This window comes from Schistocerca nitens, chromosome 3, assembly GCF_023898315.1.
Source record: "Schistocerca nitens isolate TAMUIC-IGC-003100 chromosome 3, iqSchNite1.1, whole genome shotgun sequence".
NCBI lineage: Eukaryota > Metazoa > Arthropoda > Insecta > Orthoptera > Acrididae > Schistocerca > Schistocerca nitens.
Genome location: NC_064616.1, coordinates 381,101,944 through 381,120,894, shown reverse-complemented (window position 1 = coordinate 381,120,894; position 18,951 = coordinate 381,101,944). Strand labels below are relative to the sequence as shown.

The following is an 18,951-nucleotide window of genomic DNA, read 5'->3' as shown; positions in this document are numbered from 1 at the left end:
CTGGATTTTTCGCGCGACGATCTGGTTGGGTAATTTCAATGCTAAAGAACTCGGAAAAGGCGTAAAGTGTCGAATTTTTTTTCCTTAACAATTCGTTCTCAGCGCAGCCTCCCCTGCAACACCCTTAACAAGCTTTCCAGACTATTTCGGACCACCTCGTATATCACTGCAAATCCGTATTGGCGCCATGTACATGTCAACGTCTCTTCTGTGCTTTCTTACAAGGCCATTATGGCTAGTGGAGTATAAAAGTTATGTAGCAGACAAAGCTAATAGCAAAATGACTGCTAGGATGACTCGTCTACCGCACACGGTCCGCCTGCCACGAACTGAACGCCGGTGTCTCGCTTCCTGCAACAGCTGCGGCACATTTTCACACAGTGCGTATCTCAACAGCTGTAGCACATGTGTGTTGAGGCCTTCGTTTCCGGTACTGACAGACCTTCCCAGCTTTAACCTGAGCGCACTGCCGGCAGTCTCTCTCTCTCTCTCTCTCTCTCTCTCTCTCTCTCTCTCTCTCTCCCCCTCCCTCCCACTAGCGTCTCAAGATACGTTTGATCGCATCAGCTATGTTCCTTCGATAAGTAATTATCATCGCAACGAAACACTTAAAATGAGACTGACTTGTTAAGTTCCCATCGAAAAAGGATTTCACAGCCACGGCGCACTGTAGAGTTGATTTTTTTTTTATAATGGTAGTCAATATTAAATGAGAGATAAACTGATACAAAAGACGGAAAGTCATTAGAGCTGCATTCCTTCGGGATCGATGACTCGCAAAGTCGAAAAATTCACTCGCTGCAAAAACGTTGCTACGTCTTCGACAGTTGTTATGGAAGTCATTCTTGCACATTAACCTATTGCCTTAATTACACTTTCTCCATATTCGACCCTATATTTTGTTTCACATACTTTCCTCAATATAATATAATAATTTTCACAGGTATTCCTCGTAAATCTATCCTAACTATTTACTGATTTATTGGAATGAGGAGAAGTAAAGATAATACTGTTTTACAAGTTTTGTTGGTATGGTATACCAGAAAAAATACAGGAACGTGCAACGCGACTAGACATTTCTGAAACTCATACCATGTGTAAGTTTTCTTCTTCCTTGTTTGCACACTAATCAATTTCTGGAAGGTGTTTTCTTGATGGGATTGGGAAGGGGATAAACCTTACAAAACCTGAGAAAGATTGCTTAAACTCACAAAACATAGAAAGGAATCGAGTGTATTATAACACCACTAACAAGATCAGTGTCTCAGCTCCCAGTGGTATATAACATATCATGCCATCTGTTAACAGAGAAGAAGAAACATTAAGAAGCAGCTACAGCTGCTCGGCCAGTCTCACTGCCGGCAATGTAATAAACCTGCGGCAGGCTGTGAAGTCAATGGGTTACTTTCCTGTTGAAAAACGCCATGTGCCGTTATCTCAAAGACAGTCATTACCTTTTGTTCGCTATTTGTTCAGAATATCATAGTAAAAACCGTGTTATATCTAATAAGGTCCCCAAACCGCAGGGGTTTCACAGCTGTGCCTCAAAAATTTTTATTTACTGATTCATTTATCCTAGCAAAATTATAGACTCTCTCTTACATGTAACCAGGTAGTCTTCATATTTTGAGCAGCCGACTAAGTTGACAGTAGTGTCGCCACGGCCACTAGTCACACCAACGACAGCTCTAAATGCCCAATGTATTGTAAGGTTTTTGGGTTTTCTGGACAATGTAATCCGACGGCATAGCATGCGTCCAGGTTGAACTGTCTACGCGGACTCGACGTAATCCATTGGACTGCTGTAGCGTCGAGCAAATGTAGAACGAAAGTGCACGGTCACCTTGTGCCATGGTCACGTTGCGTCGTACAGCGCACGCTCACTGTTCCATTTCCAGAAGACCGTTCGTCTTCACATGCTGATGTTACTGATACTGCGCCCTTTGACGACAAAAAATTATACTATCAGTTCATACATCGATTGCCGGCTCTTCATGGGGACGATTTACTTTTTCGGTAATATAAGAGAGAGCGCTGCTATGGGGAAGTTTACGCCCTCTCAATCATTCATTCATTCATTGATGGTACATTTTACTATACTTTCGCAGTTCGTTAATTTAGTGCTATCCTTTCTAGATGTATTAACTTCCCTTCATGTTAGTATGGATGGGATTTCAAAAAGATGTAATGACTACTGTTAAATGATACATTATAAACTGTGAAATACATACGGAATCAGAATGGCAAATTCTCTGTATGAATTAATTATGAGAATTAAGGAAGAAAATAATTCCTGATTGCGTCCAGCAGCCACACACCTTCACCTTAAGTATCGAAATGAGAAACTGCAATGAAAATAAGTTGACTTTGTGCATACATTATTCTAATATGACATACCAACAGCGGGCAATTTTAGTTTGTCAGCAACTGGTTGAGACTCGCACGTGATTGTACAGACGGCAGACAAAGTGAGATTCGTGCTCGATGGTACAAAATACGTTTTTACACTTATCGAGCAGCTAGACAAGTCGCAGAATTGCCAATATCTCTCTCTAACAAACAAGCTAGAACTTTGCCACTCTATTTTGGTACCGGGAGTAGTGACAGACGACAATTCTCATATACAGGCAGTGACTGCTTTCGTTGAACTGTTACTAAGGGGAGAACAATAAAAATATGCTTCAACTAGAACACATTCAACCACGTAAATGGGAATCTTGATAACCTATGGTTAAAGATACTGAACAGGCACGCTCAAAATAAATAGCTTACAATCAAAATCTGCCCGATGCAACGTCAAGCGGAAAGATACGTATCGGGTATTTATTCAAACAATTTTAAGGCAAAATTTTATCTTTTGGATTATGAAATACTCACAGGAAGTTTTGGTTCTTTGTACAGTCAGTTTACGAGTAGAAATCATCTCTTCCGCTAATGAATGAGCATCCTGGTACTGCAGTAGTATATACAATAAAAATAAAATCCCAAATTCTGCCTTTCGAAACACTTTCAAGGCCTGAATTCAATACTCGCTATAGAAAAAAATGCACCAGCACGATCAGAATAAAATTTATATAAGATGGTATTCGAACCAAACGTTGCTGTCGCTCAGACGAGTTCAATCATTGAGCTACCAGCATATTACACGCTAGTCGCCCCCAACAAAGTGGTATCTCTTGCCGTTGTTACGAACCGCAATAAAGCACCTCTTCCGAATCTATAATCGTAAGAATGAAACCGTGTATTTTTTGTCTGTGTTTGCAGGGTGGAAGCAATCCTTGTAGAGTGTGGACTGTACCTCGCCAGAATGGTAAAATTTTACAATGTTGAAAGTATCTGCGTGAAATAAAACATAATTTTGTTTTGTTTCGTTCACTGCACAGTTTCGGCTGTGTAGCCAGTTTTTAAAGGTTTGCACTATTGCAGTCCATAAAAATCGTCATACCTTGATCAGAGTATAAAAATTCATCAAACCACACAAATTATAATTCAAACGCACAAAGTTGGTTACATTACCGTACTTCACAATGAAAGGCATGGCAGCTGCTACCTAGAACACCACTCATCCATGATACCACTAGTATTTTATGGATGTACTGGAGTAGTTACAATATGTGATCAAAAGTATCCAGACACCCCAAAAAACATACGTTTTTCTTATTAGGTGCATTGCGCTACCCTACTGCCAGATACTCTGCATCAGCGACCTCAGTAGTCATTAGACATCGTGAGAGAGCAGAGTGGGACGCTCCGCAGAACTTACGGACTTCGAACGTGGTCAGGTGATTGGGAGTCACTTGTATCATACGTCTGTCCGCGAGGCTTCCACACTCCTAAACATCCCTAGGCCCACTATTTCGGATGTGATAGTGAAGTAGAAACGTGAAGGGACAAGTACAGCACAAAAGCGTATAGGGCGACCTCGTCTGTTGACTGACAGACCACCGACAGTTGAAGACGGTCGAAATGTGTAATAGGCAGACATGTATCCTGACCGTCACACAGGAATTACAAACTGCATCAGGATCCACTGCAAGTACTATGACAGTTAGGCGGGAGGTGAGAAAACTTGGATTTCATGGTCTAGCCGCTGCTCTTAAGCCACACATCACGTCGGTAAATGCCAAACGACGCCTCGCATGGTGTAAGGAGCGTAAACATTGGATGACTGAACAGTGGAAAAATGTTGTGGGGAGTGACGAATCACGGTACACAAAGTGGCGATCCGGTGGCAGGATGTGGGTATGGCGAATTCCCAGTGAATGTCATCTGTCAGGGTGTGTAATGCCAACAGTAACATTCGGAGGCGGTGGTGTTATGGTGTGGTTGTGTTTTTCATGGGGGGGGGGGGGAGGGGGGGCTTGCTTCCCTTGTGGTTTTGCGTGGAACTATTACAGCAGAGGCCTACATTGATGTTTTAAGCACCTTCTTGCTTGCCACTGTTCAAGATCAATTCAGGGATGGCGATTGCATCATTCAACACGATCGAGCAGCTGTTCATAATGCGCGGCTTGTGGTGGAGTGGTTACACGACAATGACATCCCTGTAATGGACTGGCCTGCACAGAGTCCTGACCTGAATCCTATACAACACCATCGGGATGTATTGGAACGCCGACTTCGTGCCAGGCCTCACCGACCGACATCGATACCTCTCCTCAGTGCAGCACTCCGTGAAGAATTGGACGTCATTCCCCAAGAAAACTTCCAGCACCTGACTGAACGTATGTCTGCGAGAGTGGAAGCTGTCACCAAGGCTAAGGGTGGGCCAACACCATACTGAATTCCAGCTTTACCGATGGAGGGTGTCAAGAATCTGTAAGTCATTTTCAGCCAGGCATCCGGATACTTTTGATCACACAGGGTAAGCTCAGCGTCGGAGGCACAGGGGGAATAGCACATTGCCATCGTGGGCAAGGTCCTACGGGTGGTGTCTTGCTGTTGTCTTATTTCGACCCATGTCAAGGGTGTAACTGAGTGAATGTGGACAGTGCTTTGTATTACACACGGATCCACGTAGAGTGTTCCCAACAACCGTTTCGTTCAGCCTTACAAAGAAGGGGATATGAACTAATGAGCCGGCAAATTTCGTACGGAAATTTCAAACTAAAAAGTAACTTTCACGGCGATTTCTAACAGACCAACGTGTTGCCAAGAAAAAGGACCATCGGATGAGAAGCTCCACATAACTGTTAGATTCCTGGAATCAATTTAGTAAAGTAAACCAGGCTGGTGTGTCTGTCCAATAAGACGACAAAGCCTCAGAGTTCAAACTCGTATCGCCGGCCGGTGTGGCCGAGCGGTTCTAGGCGCTTTAGTCTGGAACCGCGCGACCACTACGGTCGCAGGTTCGAATCTTGCCTCGGGCATGGATGTGTGTGATGTCCTTAGGTTAGTTAGGTATAAGTAGCTCTAAGTTCTAGGACACTGATGACCTCAGATGTTAAGTCCCATAGTGCTCAGAGCCATTTGAACCAAACTCTTATCACAGACACGATTCCGCACAGGAAGACATTGTTTCTTGCGCGACAGCTGGTGTGGCGCCACCGCACGGTGTCCAACCTAAACGCTGGTGGTCTCGTCCGCTCCTCCGCTTCAAAAGCCACAGGAGCGGGTCAGCGAAGCCTCTCTTCTGGAAAAACTGGCCCTTTTTTTCCAACGTGGTCACTCCATTGAGTCACTACCGAGCTAATAAAACTGCAATACTCTCGCCGTTATTTTCTTGTGTAATCTATGTATTCTTTCTCCGTGGTTAGCATGCTTCTGACAACAGCAGCCCATAATCATGGATTCACGGCTTTTCCCACATTATGAGCCTGATTCACTTCCTCCCGTGTTTCTTAGAAAGCTATATATTGAACTAAACTAAAGCATCTCCATTACACGTCAGTAACCCTTCCCCCTGCCCCTAAATAATTCCAACGCCACAACTGAAGCACTTGCTATAGATTGCGAGCACCAACGCCGAACGGTCAAGTGAGCATGCAATTTTGCAGATAAGCTTTAATTTACCTTTAAAATTGCGGGAAGGAGTGAATAGTTGCCGCTACCTTTGTGATCGATCGTACCCCACCTTCTCAATTAATTAATATCGTCACAAGTGTTGACGAAACAATCATATAATTCCCTCCAGAGCTTCATAGGTCTGGATCATTGTATCCCATCTACAAGGCATTACAATATGAATTGAAGGGACGGAGAGCGTAAAATCCTGTGCCTGCCCGCGTGCGTAACGTCCCTATTCGGCAAATGAGTTACTATCAACAGTATAATATACCCTCACACTATGAGATACTTCTGAAAAATTTTCAACTGAATCAAAGAATGGGCTCAAAGTTTGTTGATCAGGAGCTAAACGCCACCACGGTCGTCCTATTTTCGGCGAAATACTGGTGGTGGAAATCTCTTCCTTTATGAGTACTTGATCATGCTACCTGCAAGGCAAGCGGCACCTTGCATTGTGCGTCAGTCGCCAGCGGGGTACAGCTACGTCATCTGGGAACTCGCCGTCTCCGCATGCTCGGCCACTCGATACGCAAGTGTCCGCCGCTGCCCATTTAAGTGGTAGCTCGTCACTTGGGTCTATTGCTGGGTACAAGTAGATGATACGAGCGTAGAAACGAGAGCGAGTCCAAGAGTTCACAGGTACAACCGATGACTCGTGGCATCCGCTACGTACACAACTTTAGGGTATGACTATTATTATTTACTAGTGCATTGACTTATCTGTTAGCAGTGAATATTGTTCTGTTTATACGTTTATTTGCATGTATATATGTATGCACGTTTGTACGTATGTATACATACATATATGTGTGTGTATACAGGGTGGCGCCATAAGTCACTGGTCTCTGGGCACTGACTGAAACGAAAGATTGAATTTATGTTTCATTACAGATACAAAAAATACATTCAATTATTTTTATGTACAAACTGTTTTCTGCCTTCATTAATACATCTTTGAAATCTTTTTGGAACACTGTTACATACTCTATGGCACAGTGTGGTATACCGTCCAAATCATGAAATGAGTCGTGTATGTAGTTTTTAGTTCAGCAATGGTCTGAGGCTTTTGAGAACAAGCAGAGTCCTTGACGACACTTCATACGAAAAAATCCACGGCCGTGATATCTGGTGAACGTGGAAGTATGACAATATCTGCCCTTCGACCAATCACTTTTCTTTGGAAGGTTTTGTTTAAAAAATCGCGGACGATAGTGGTATAATTTGGCGGAGCGCATATCCAAATAGTTAACTCTTGTCACTGTTCCTTCGAAACAATATGGTCCAAGTACGGCGAATAATGATACTGCCCACCAAACACTCTGATCAGGTTGATTGTCATTATACCAGTAAGTGCAGTTATGTCTGTTAACTTGTCCGCTTAACTTCGAATTGGCCTCGTCAGACCACACAACTTTATTGAACAGGTTAGGATCATATTTCTGTTGTTCAAACATCAATTCACGTAACTGAAAACGTCGACCTGTATCATCGTCAAGTAACACCTTTCGTAAATGTGGAATGTAAACTTTAGACTTCTGTTTGTGTAACATTCTTTGCACCGAGTAGAAGTGCGTTCAATTAACGATTTAAGAATTTAAAATTTTAGAGAACCTGATGCTAAATTAAAAGTTACGTAATTTCATGATACCTTAGCCATGGCTTACTAAAGGGATAAAAATATCTTGTAAACAGAAAAGGGAAATGTATCTCATAGCTAGAAGGAGTAATGACCCAGAAACAGTGAAACATAATAAAATCTACGGCACTGTATCAAGAAAAGTTATTAAAAAGTCGAGAAGTATGGGCACTACGTCTGGGATAAGCACATCTGATAACAAAATTAAAACAATTTGAAATATTATTAAAAAGGGAACATGGCAACAGAAAGCACAGGAAAATTGAATTTCTATCAAACTTAATGAGAAGTTTGTTAACAAAAAGTCAGAAGTAGAAAAAATTTTTAATCTTCACCTTTCAGGTATCGTAGAGAAAATAGGATCCAGCTACTCATTAGAAAATACAAGGCAGTAATATGGAAAAAGCAATACCTATGCAATTTGATAAAATTGGAATTCAACCCACCTCTCCTACTGAAATTAGGAAAATAATAAATTCACTCAAAAGGAAAGCTCGCATGGAATTGATGGCTTTTGCAACAGAGAACTAAAAGTTTGTTCCCAACAGATAAGTAGGATTCTTAGCCACACATGCAGCAGCTCAATGAAACAGGGCATTTTTCCAGATAGACTGAAATACGCTATTGTCAAACCATTGCATAAAAAAGGGGATATGTCTAAAATACGCTATTGTCAAACCAATGCATAAAAAAGGGGATATGTCTATAGCTAAGAACTACCACCCGATCTCACTTCTGACAGCTTTATCCAAAATTCTGGGGGAAAAAGTCATGTCTTCAATAGTAGCATCACATATTTGTTAAGAATGAAGTACTAACAGAATGTCAATTTGGTTTTCAGAAAGGCTTTTAAACAGAAAACGATATATACGGTTTCATTGATCAAATATTAAATACTTTGAATAACCGAACATCCCCACTGGGATATTTTGTGATCTCTCAAAGGCTTTTGACTCTGAATTATGAAATCCTTTTACATAAGCTTTTGTATTGTGGTATGAGTGGGGCAGTGCAGAAATGGTTTAATTCATATTTAACTGGAATGATGCAGCAGGTTGAAATTAACAGTACAGATAGCCTGCAAAAATTAGCAGAGTCCTCTAACTGGGGGGGGGGGGGGGGGGATGTTCAAAAATGGTGACCCACAGGGCTCAGTCTTGTGTCCCTCATCGTTCTTAATATTTATTTATGACTTGCCACTATATACTCAGGAAAATGCAAAGCTAGTTCATTCTGCCAATAATAGAAGCATAATAATCACAGCCAACAAACCAGAATCAGCTGAGGAAATTGTTAATTTATTTCAGAAAGTTAGTAAGTAGTTCTATGCGCATTGACTCTCGCTAAATTTTGAGAAAACACAGTATATACAATTCTGTACAGTAAATGTCGCAACACCATTGATAAATATAGACTTTGAACAGAAGTTTGTTGCTAAGGCAGAATACTCAAAATTTCTGAGTGTGTGCACTGATGAGAAATTGAATTGGAAGAAACACGTTGAATATCTGCTAAAACGGTTACGTTCAGCTACTTACGCTATTAGGGTTATTGCAAATTTTGGTGATAAACATATCAGTGAATTAGCATACTATGCCTACTTCATTCACTGATTTCATATGGCATCATATTTTCGGCTAATTCATCATTAAGAGAAAAATTATTCATTGCACAGAAGTATGTAAACAGAATAATAGCTGGAGCCCATCCAAGATCACCTTGCACACGTTTATTTAAGGAACTCGGTATATTCACAGTACCTTCGCAATACATATATTTACCTAAGAAATTTGTTATTAGAAGCCCGTCCCAATTCAAAAATTATAGCGAAGTGCATAGTTACAACACTAGAAGAAAGGATTATCTTCAATATTCTGGGTTAAATCTGACTTCGCGCAGAAAGGCGTGTATAACGCTGCCACAAAAATCTTTGGTCATTTGCCAAATAGCATTAAAAGTCTGACAGATAGCAAACCAACATTTAAAAACAAATTAAAGGAGTTTCTGAATGATAACTACTCCTACTCAATAGGTGAATTTTTATACGTGAAGTAGTAACCGTAAAAAAAATTAATTACATTGCGTAAAGAAAACTTACATTAAACTCACATATTTCACATCATTACAAAATGTCGTATTCTTGATCTATGGAACAAGTATTAACTTAATGTAATGTCACTGACCTTCCCAATAAATCTAGCTTAGTTGCTAATCGTCTGGTTGACTTTTGCGGACAATGGGTCAGAGCTAAAAATACTCACAATTAATTCTCCTCAGTTGTGACGGTTGTTCGTGCATGCATAACAAATCCATGTTCTTCATATCTATCTTTTATGGCGTACACTGTTTGACTAGACGGTGGTTATGATCTGAAGTGTCTTCCCCATTTATTAACAACTGCAGTAGCACCAATTTTTTATAACGTTCTTTGAATGCGAAAATACTTTCTTCTTTCGTTAACATCAAGACAATTCGGAAACCTATAGCCGTAAGCACGTTCACGCTTTCAACAATTCACTAGTTTAATTATGGCGTCTGTTTTGTTTGACACCGCAGTGTATGCCAACTTGACAAGGCGTAATTATCACTGTGTGTGTGTGTGTGTGTGTGTGTGTGTGTGTGTGTGTGTAAACAGGTATTTGTATACATTGCATCACTTACTTTTCCTTTTACACCATCCACCATCTCAACTACAGCTTCTTGGAGGCCATCTGATCAGGAGATTCGGCCATTTTCCCGTCAGCTTTACATTACAACGGAAGACTGTGTTCTCAACTTCCATACAAACTCACGATTAGCCTTGCACTCCTGTACGCTCCAGTAAGAGGGAATGAGTCAACGAGTTGGTTTGACCGCAGTACCACCGTCCTCAGACCCGTCATACTTGTGATACGCGCAGAACCACAGTGGAAAGGGGTACAGCACTCACCTAAGACCGAGGCCTTGATTTCTAGCGTATGCAACCCTCAACACTGGACTCCAACCCACTCCGCATGCATGTCAAAAGTTGAAACAGAATGTAGGCTTGTCAGCTAGAATCTGAATTACCGTAACTGCCCCACTACCATGGTAAGAATTACACAGCTAATCTTTGGCACTAGAGCTTCACTGCTCAAGTTGTGAGTGTACACAGGGTTCTTTCCCCATTTTTATCAAAAACAAAACCAACCAACCAAACAACCAATCAAACAAAGAACCAACCAACCAAGCTTACACAGTGAAGTATCTGTGTAGGCCTTATCCTGTTTTTGTATCCACTGAACTATGTTGCATGAATCAACAAGAACACAGAGCAATGATTCCGAATATTTGACAAGGTCAATTATTTGCTGGAAAGTCTCATATGCTCAGTATCCCATGAGAATAACATCATCTAGTATCAGCCAATCTGAATATGCCTGACACAGGCAGAATGCGTCATTAGTGAATAAATAATACTTACAGCCCTGTAACCAAGACTGTTTGATCCTTCATCGTGTATCACTGGTTGCTGCACCATCCCGGCTATGAGTTGGAAAAATTTTTATATTTTATTTCTTTGGTACTGCCAGACAAGATTTTCACTTTAAAGTTCAAGACAATATATTTGGCAAGCTTCATTCTGTGTTTGCATCTATTATTACGAATACAGTGTGAAAATTCACGGGCGTTAGCCACGAAAGACTTTTTGTTTACAAACCGTTCCAGGGCCACAAGAGTTTGGGAGGCGCTGCAACTATCTACTACAGAGCTCAATGGTTACCAGCTCTTTACAAAAATCGCCTCTCAGCTCATTTCGCCTCTCAACAGACAGTTTTATGAGGATCATTCAATAAATAATGCCCCACATATTTATTCTTTTCGAAATGCGTCCAACATTGAGAAACCTGAAGTGGCCCAAACAGATTGAAATCCGAGAATGCACTATAGGGCGGATGAGGCAAGGTCTCCAACCAAATTTGGCAAAGTGTGCTCCAGTACTGAGACTCTTGAGTGAGTATGCACTATTATGTTGAAGCAAGATTTCTTTTTGTATTCTTGTCAGGCCGAACACATCGGAAAAGAATCGTAAGTTTGTTCAGATTCTTCACATATACTTCTGAATTAATGGTTGACACTTTTGGCAACACATCCATGAGAACGACACCATCCCTGTCCCAAAAGACAGTCATCATGACTGTCGTACAGGGAGCTGCATTGAATTTCTTCTTTCTTGGTGACTGTAGGTCATGCCACTTCAATGCCTGCCTTTTTGTTTCCAGCTGAAAATTATGCACCCAGGTTTCGTCACGTCTCCACTGCTTCAGACTGCTCCAACAGTTCATATGAAATGGTTTTTCTCTGAATGTTGTCGTCTGTTGTGAGCATTCATGGAACCAATCTTGTGCACACGTTTGGTTATCCAACAGTTTCAATCATTACACTCTCCCTTCCAATATTCGCCGATTCAAGTGAAGTATTTGTGGAGTACTGATGGCGCCAGTTTGCACGATCAGTGGCATCCGCACGATTAACCCTGTCGGCAGCAATGACTCTGACACGACGTCTCGAACGTGGTCTATCATGGAGCTCAGTTTCTGCACTACCTGACGCTTTAACACTATTTCCCTATCGCCCAACAGTTGTGTCACTTGTATCACTACCATAAATCGCAGTCAAATTTTTATGGATGTTCACCAAGGTTTCATTTTCCGCAATCTCGAATTCAATTATAGCACGCTGTTCATAACGTGTGCATTGCGTATATGACGTTTGGATATTTCACTAAGGCACTGCTATTTGTCGAAATTGTTCGAAACATGTTGCTTAAACATCAAGTTTAAAGTCTCTAAAGGGACTATTCCTATATAATATGTAATACGTTTAAAAAAAATTGGGGCATAATTCATTGAACAACCCTCGTATGGCATGATAAAGCGATTGGCTGGTTCGCAGCTGGAAGCGGTCTCTGATGCAATTTATATACTAAATTAAGTTCGTTACGTATTAACTGTAGTCTAAGGAGTATTATTTGTCACAGTGTTTGCTATCGACAGCGAACGCCTCTACTCAGTGCAGATCTACTGCTCACGATAGACCAGTTGGGATTAACTATTATCTATCTCCTCGTTACGCAATGCCCAAGATTCCTTTCATACAAGAACTGGAAGAAAGTAGTAAAAAAAGAATATCGTACGATGATTTCTGGTTCTGACTCCATCGTGCGAAAGCTTCGGATGTTACCAAGCCTCTAAAGCTCACAAGTAAAACAAAACAACTGTCCATCGTAATGAAAAAATACGGTGCCAAAGACGCTTGCCGCTTCCATAGCTAATTAAGAGCATTATCAGCAGTATCGGTACAGTTAATTAACAGACAGAAAAAAATATTAACCATAAATCACTTATAATGAGACATGAAGCAGAAGGCTGGTGCAGAACGAAACAGTCTATAGGCGAAGCGGCCAACAAATGAAATAAAATGTACGGCCCATGATAGGGTTTAAAACAGAAAAAGTTACGTTGTCCGAGTGTCATGGGTCACAGTAAACCTAAACTCTAATAACGCGAAACGGTCAGTATCAATGACGTTCACTCCCCTTAACCCTGACTAACTTTCATCAAAGAGCATTGCATATATCCAGGGTCACAAAATCCTCAAGCAGGTTCTAGTGACAGTGCGATGCTAACCGACTATTTCATCCTCCCCTTGAGGCGTCACGAGATCGCAGAACTGGAGGACCGTGTTGTTAGCACATTTCTCTCCCGGTCTTTAATGTCGGCTCTCTTGTTTCAACAGTGTGTTGCACTCAGGCATTCCCTGGTGAAACATTGAAGCGGCGTTCCAAAATAAGTTGTACTATATATACGGTGATAGTTACTGAACTATATGAAAAAACGTACATTAGTTACTAACTACAGCGTGCACACACTTTATTCAACATTTACATGTCACTACAGATATTCAGGTTTAGGTTATGACACGTTCGATATGCCTTCCATCACTGGCGATGATGTGGCGCATACGAATAGCGAAATTATGCATGAACCGTGGAAGTATCGAAACATCGATGCTGTCGATGACCTCCTGCATGGCTGTTTTTAGCTCAGCAATGATTTTTGGGTTATTGGTGTACACCTTGTCTTTTAATTTAGCCCCCCAGAAAGAAGTCGCATGTGTTCATATCCAGAGAATATGGCGGCCGACCGCGGCCCATGCCAGTGGCCTATGGGTACCCCAGAGCCAGAATGCGGTCCCCGAAAGTGCTCCTCCAGGACATCAAACATTCTCCTATCTCGATGGGGTCGAGTTCCGTCTTGCAAGAACCGCATATTGTCGAAGTCAGGGTCCCTTTGGATAATGGGGATGAAGCCATCTTCGAAAATCTTCACGTACCGTTCGGTAGTCAGCGTGCCATCAAGGAATATCGCACCGATTATTCCGTGACTGGACACTGCACATCACACAGTCACCCGTTGAGGGTGACGAGACTTCTCGATCGCGAAATGCGGATTCTCAGTCCCGCAAATGCGCCAATTTTGCTTACTGACGAACCCATCCAAATGAAAGTGGGCTTCGGGCTTCGTCGGTATTCCAAACCATACTAACTCCCATCATGCCCTGCAGCCAACCGTTCATTTTGAACGTCCTAACGCAAACCGTTCAGAAGTTATGACGATTTTATTTCATAAAGTTCAATAATTGTCACCCTGTATGTACACAGGTATGAATAATAGAATCTCGTTTGCATAACGGGATGGTTAATAGGTCGATAAAATGACAGCATTCGTCCTAGAGGAGACTGTCGAGAGAGAGAGAGAGAGAGAGAGAGAGAGAGAGAGAGAGTTCCAAGGTCTAGCGTGATCAAGTCACATATTTTTCATTTCATTTCGTGTGCGAAGTATGTAGGATGGAAACCAAATCGTTCGTTTTCTTTTCCAGAAATGGACCAGAACTGGCTGCCACTTCGGTATCAGCAAAATCACATACAGCACATATAAAGAAGTTTATGTTATCACATTAAATTGAACACGATAGCTCTGTTTCATCACACACATGAGTATGTGCTTGTCTGGCACATGCTAACTAGAAATGACAGAAATACTTCAATGTAGCGATACCGACGAATATAATAATATGGGGTAACGCAGCACCCAAGTGTCACAAAACAATACTTAATCCAAAACATTCGGGACTTATTTAAAGTATTACCTGCACTTTCTCTCAAGGACAGGATAGGTAAAATGTCCAATAAAATACGAATGGTATTACAGATGCGCTTTACTCAGAGAGTGTTTTGTTAATTGTAGCAATTTATATTAGGGTCAACTGTAATTTCACTTTTATTTCTTTAGTATAAAGTCAACAGAACTATAAATACTACAAATCTTACACAAGTAAAGACGAAAATCGTTGCTCTGGGTCCCTGCCGTATGCTTATACCAGCGATCCATTCAATTACTACTTTCAAGTTCCTGGAACACTTTTAAACAAAAACTAGTACTTGTGAGAGCGGTTGACAGTCGACATACATTCATAGTGATCCTCTGCTATGTTCTCACATTAATATGTAACGGACAGTCAAATGAAAAAGAGAGAGATGGAAAAAAAGGAAGTACACTGTTTATTATTTCAAAAGCAATCGCCATAACTGTTTGTTCATTTATCCCACTGTGAGAGACGACGATCAATGCCTTCATGAAAAAATGTTTGCGGTTGCGTGCACCTCTTCGTGTGAAGAAAATTTACGATCACCAAAGTCTTTCTTCATGACTTCCAAAAACATGGAAATCACATGGAGAGAGATCAGGACTGCATGGAGGATGTGTAAGGCCTTCCCAGCGAAACTTCTATTGTGTAGTCGAAACAACAGGCACGCCAGCTGCAGGAAAGGCATGACGACTTTCTTTTATTGCAATTGTACGCTGCTCGTTGGTTTTCTGCAACACGGTGCCACAATTCACGTACAGCGCGGTACATGGACACCTTGCAAACACCGAAGCGCGTCCCGAAGTCCAAACGCCCAGGAATCATTCTACTGCAACATAATGCCCACCCTCTTGTTACCAAGGTTACTTCTAAGACGCTGCTGAAGTTGCACTGGGAAACCTTTACACGTCCTCCATAAAGCCCCGATCCCTTCCCATGCGATTTCCATATTTTTGGAGCCCTGAAGGAAGACATTCGAGGCCGTTTTTTGCTTTGTACAAAGAGGTGCACGCCTGGGTACAATCATCCGAAGGCAACAGCGAACATTTTGCCATGAAGGAACGGACCGCCTTGTCTGACAGCGGGTTAAATTTACGTTATTAATATTTATAACGACTACTTTTGAAATAATAAACAATTTACTTACTTTTTTCCCCATCTGTCTAGTTTTCAGTTGGCTGTCCCTTATATGTAGCAGATTAGCAGATCTCCACCTTTGCGTTCTGAGAACATTTGCTTCTTGTCTGCTTCCCTCGGGGAACATGTGTTGCTGGAATTAACACGACTCAACATTATCAGACAGTTCTTCAGACTGCTAATCAGATGTGATTCGTTCTTTGCTAACACGTTACGTGATAATCTTACGACGAGAGAGAAGTGTCATACACACTTATCAAACGAAGGTCTCGTAAATGGATCACCTAATCGGCACAGGAGATACGGAGGGGAAATGCCAATGCCTTAATTTTCTTTTTCTGTGTGCAAAGGAGAGCTAATAGTGGTCATGGCGCAAGTTCGGTATTTTTGTATGATGTAATGCGGAAGGTGGTAATCGTTTCGATCAAAGGCAAGTTTTTAATGTGCTTGCTTCTGACAGGAAAGGAATAAATTTTTTTAACCGTTTGCCCTGGAATAATTTACACTCTAATGAAACAAAACTAAAAAAACAAGCATTACGAAGGAATTGTCCGAATGCGATAGAAATCTGTGGATGTGATGTACATGTGCAGACAAACAAATGACTTACATTTCAGAAAAAATTGGATGATTTATCCAAGAAAAAGAGGTTCACAAACTGAGCAAGTCGATAATGTGTTGGTCCACCTCTGGGCCTCATGCAGGCAGTCATTCGGCTTGGCAATGATTGATAGAGTTATCGAATGTCCTCCTGAGTATTATCATCCCAAATTCTGTCCAACTGGCGCGTTAGAGCGTTAAAATTCCGACCTGGAATAAAACGCTTACTTTACATATAAATTTATTTTTTAGGTAGGTTCAACAGTAATGCTCCGATGTCGTCCATATTCAAATGCTGTGGCACAGATTTCAAACAATCTAATAATAACTATACAACATGCTTTCCAGGGGCATCTGCTTCAGGATTTGATGAATTTTCGCCCCTTGCGTTTGTGCAAGTACCTGAAACAATTTCTCCTCCTGGTGTCATCCTTTGTCTCTTACGAGAATTGGAGGTAGCTCCATCCTGAACATCAGAATCATTTGCCTCATCAGTATGAACAACAGCTTCTTCCATCTCTGCTTGTTTAGTGGCAATTAGAGGTGATAAGAAATGAAGCATGTCAAAATTTAGACTTTTTTTATTCTACAGGAGAACCACTTTTTGAGGCCTTCCTTATCCCTCCTCTGGGTGGCACCTTCCAATGTGAGATACGCATACATTTTCGATCGCAGATTTACAAACTCCACAATAAGCAATAAATTCGCCTCGTCTTTCGTAAGGCCAATAACCTTCTTGTTTCCTGTGAAACAATAACATAAGGATTAATCAGCCATGTATGAGGACGTGTCGAATTCATTACAGTGGTAGGTGTCTACTTCATATGGATCGCAGTTCTTCACCCAGTAGATAAAGCTATCTGTATCCATATAAAGTAACTTAGGATCAGCAAAATGCTTTTTCTCAAACCCGTAATGAAAGCAGTACATGTGGAATTTGGACAGCTCTAGTATGCACATTCCCACATACGATATAGGTTTCGTGACTTTACTGCAACCTTCGGCATCTTCACAGCAACGAAGGTCTCATTGAATATTGTGACCCATTTACAATTTGGTCTGGCGATGCATTTTCTCACGTCCCAACGGCCATCGCACTCGGTTCTAATCAAAATTTCACTTTCCTTCCAATGCTCCGTTGTTTTACCGAACACTGAATTAACCATTAATTTAGAGGTATCTTTCTCAAAGCGACATGTTGCAGGAGCCCTCAGTTTCGTATTCAAATCAATATACTCCTTCAACGAAGGGGATTACTTGAAGGAGATTCCCGGTGAGTCTAACCAGCTACATTCCCAATCTGAGACACTGCTGGAGATTAGGACAGTGAATAATGTATCTCCGCTTAGTACGCAGCGTTATGAGTTTTGGGATGGAGCCTCGTCACGTAACTAGTTCCTCAGGACACAGAGGAAAATCGGAGTGCGCACAATGCAAACTAATAGGGTGTGTGATTTCTGCTTTCACCACATGTCCCGCATCAGGATTATCCGACATACCCTCGATTTTTCCACCTAATCCCTTGGATTAGGTGGAAAAAAACTCCCCAATCGGCATTCATTACTGCATGGCATGCCCGTGTAAGTTATTTATATTCAAGAACATGACATAACTCGAATCAAGAGATGCACTGACCCTGTCACCCATTCGTGGGTTATTTGCCTTGGCGTGCCTATGGAAACACTGCCAATGTCCCCGACGGATTTCTTGCTCTAAGGAAAGAAGCATGGCAGTATCAGTCATAATTCGATGCTGCACTTCGTTTTCTTAAGCATTGCGTTCCAAGACAACCCAGGTGCCGTGTAACAAAAGGCAGGATCCAGAGAATATGTGGTCATGCATAGACTCCAAAATTTCTCGACAACATCTGCAAGCAAGTGCAAATCTGTGTCCACGTAAAGCATCCACAGCGTGCTCATACTCTGCATCCGTTACGGCATCGCCTGTAATGTTGCTGGAGAATGCAGTTACGTCAGGAAGCCTGGTTTCGTTGAGTTTTGCCGTACTATTCAGATACTTGTATGACAACCCCCCCCCCCCCCCCTGCTAGTCACAAGCTGAAACTTTTCTTCGTCGGGAAATGCAGTTCGAGTGATGTGTATATCCTTCAGAGGTGGAGTTTCAACGAGTTTCTGGAGTGTTGCCTGCATAAAGCAGAGCGAGTCAAGGAAGTGGAGCGTAACTCTTGGTGTCATTCGTTTGGAAAATGAAATATATTTCTCAACGCTTTGAGGCAGGACACTGATCTGACTTTTCTCCATACCGAAATCAGCCAAGTGCTCAACAAGAAAGTGAGCGTCATACCCGCTTAAATTATAGAAGAAAACATATTTGTGCCTGGATAGCTGATACTTCAAATTTCACATATTCTCAGCTGCGGCGCGGAACTTCCCCAGAAGATGACA

At 41.7% G+C, this 18,951-nt stretch overlaps 1 protein-coding gene across 2 annotated transcripts in view; it reads right to left on the bottom strand.

Annotated features, from left to right (window-relative positions):
- Positions 1–18,951, bottom strand: part of LOC126248319 (liprin-alpha-2-like) — a 136,150-nt gene that overhangs the window by 9,066 nt on the left and 108,133 nt on the right. Inside the window, exon 2 of one of the 2 annotated variants that reach the window (XM_049949207.1) lies at positions 6,806–6,862. The exons of the other annotated variant lie outside the window; for it this stretch is intronic. Within the exon in view, the coding sequence (XP_049805164.1) occupies positions 6,842–6,862 (21 nt within the window). The 3' untranslated portion in view covers positions 6,806–6,841. Of the gene's footprint in view, positions 1–6,805; positions 6,863–18,951 lie in introns of those variants that run through there. 2 annotated transcript variants of the gene reach the window in all.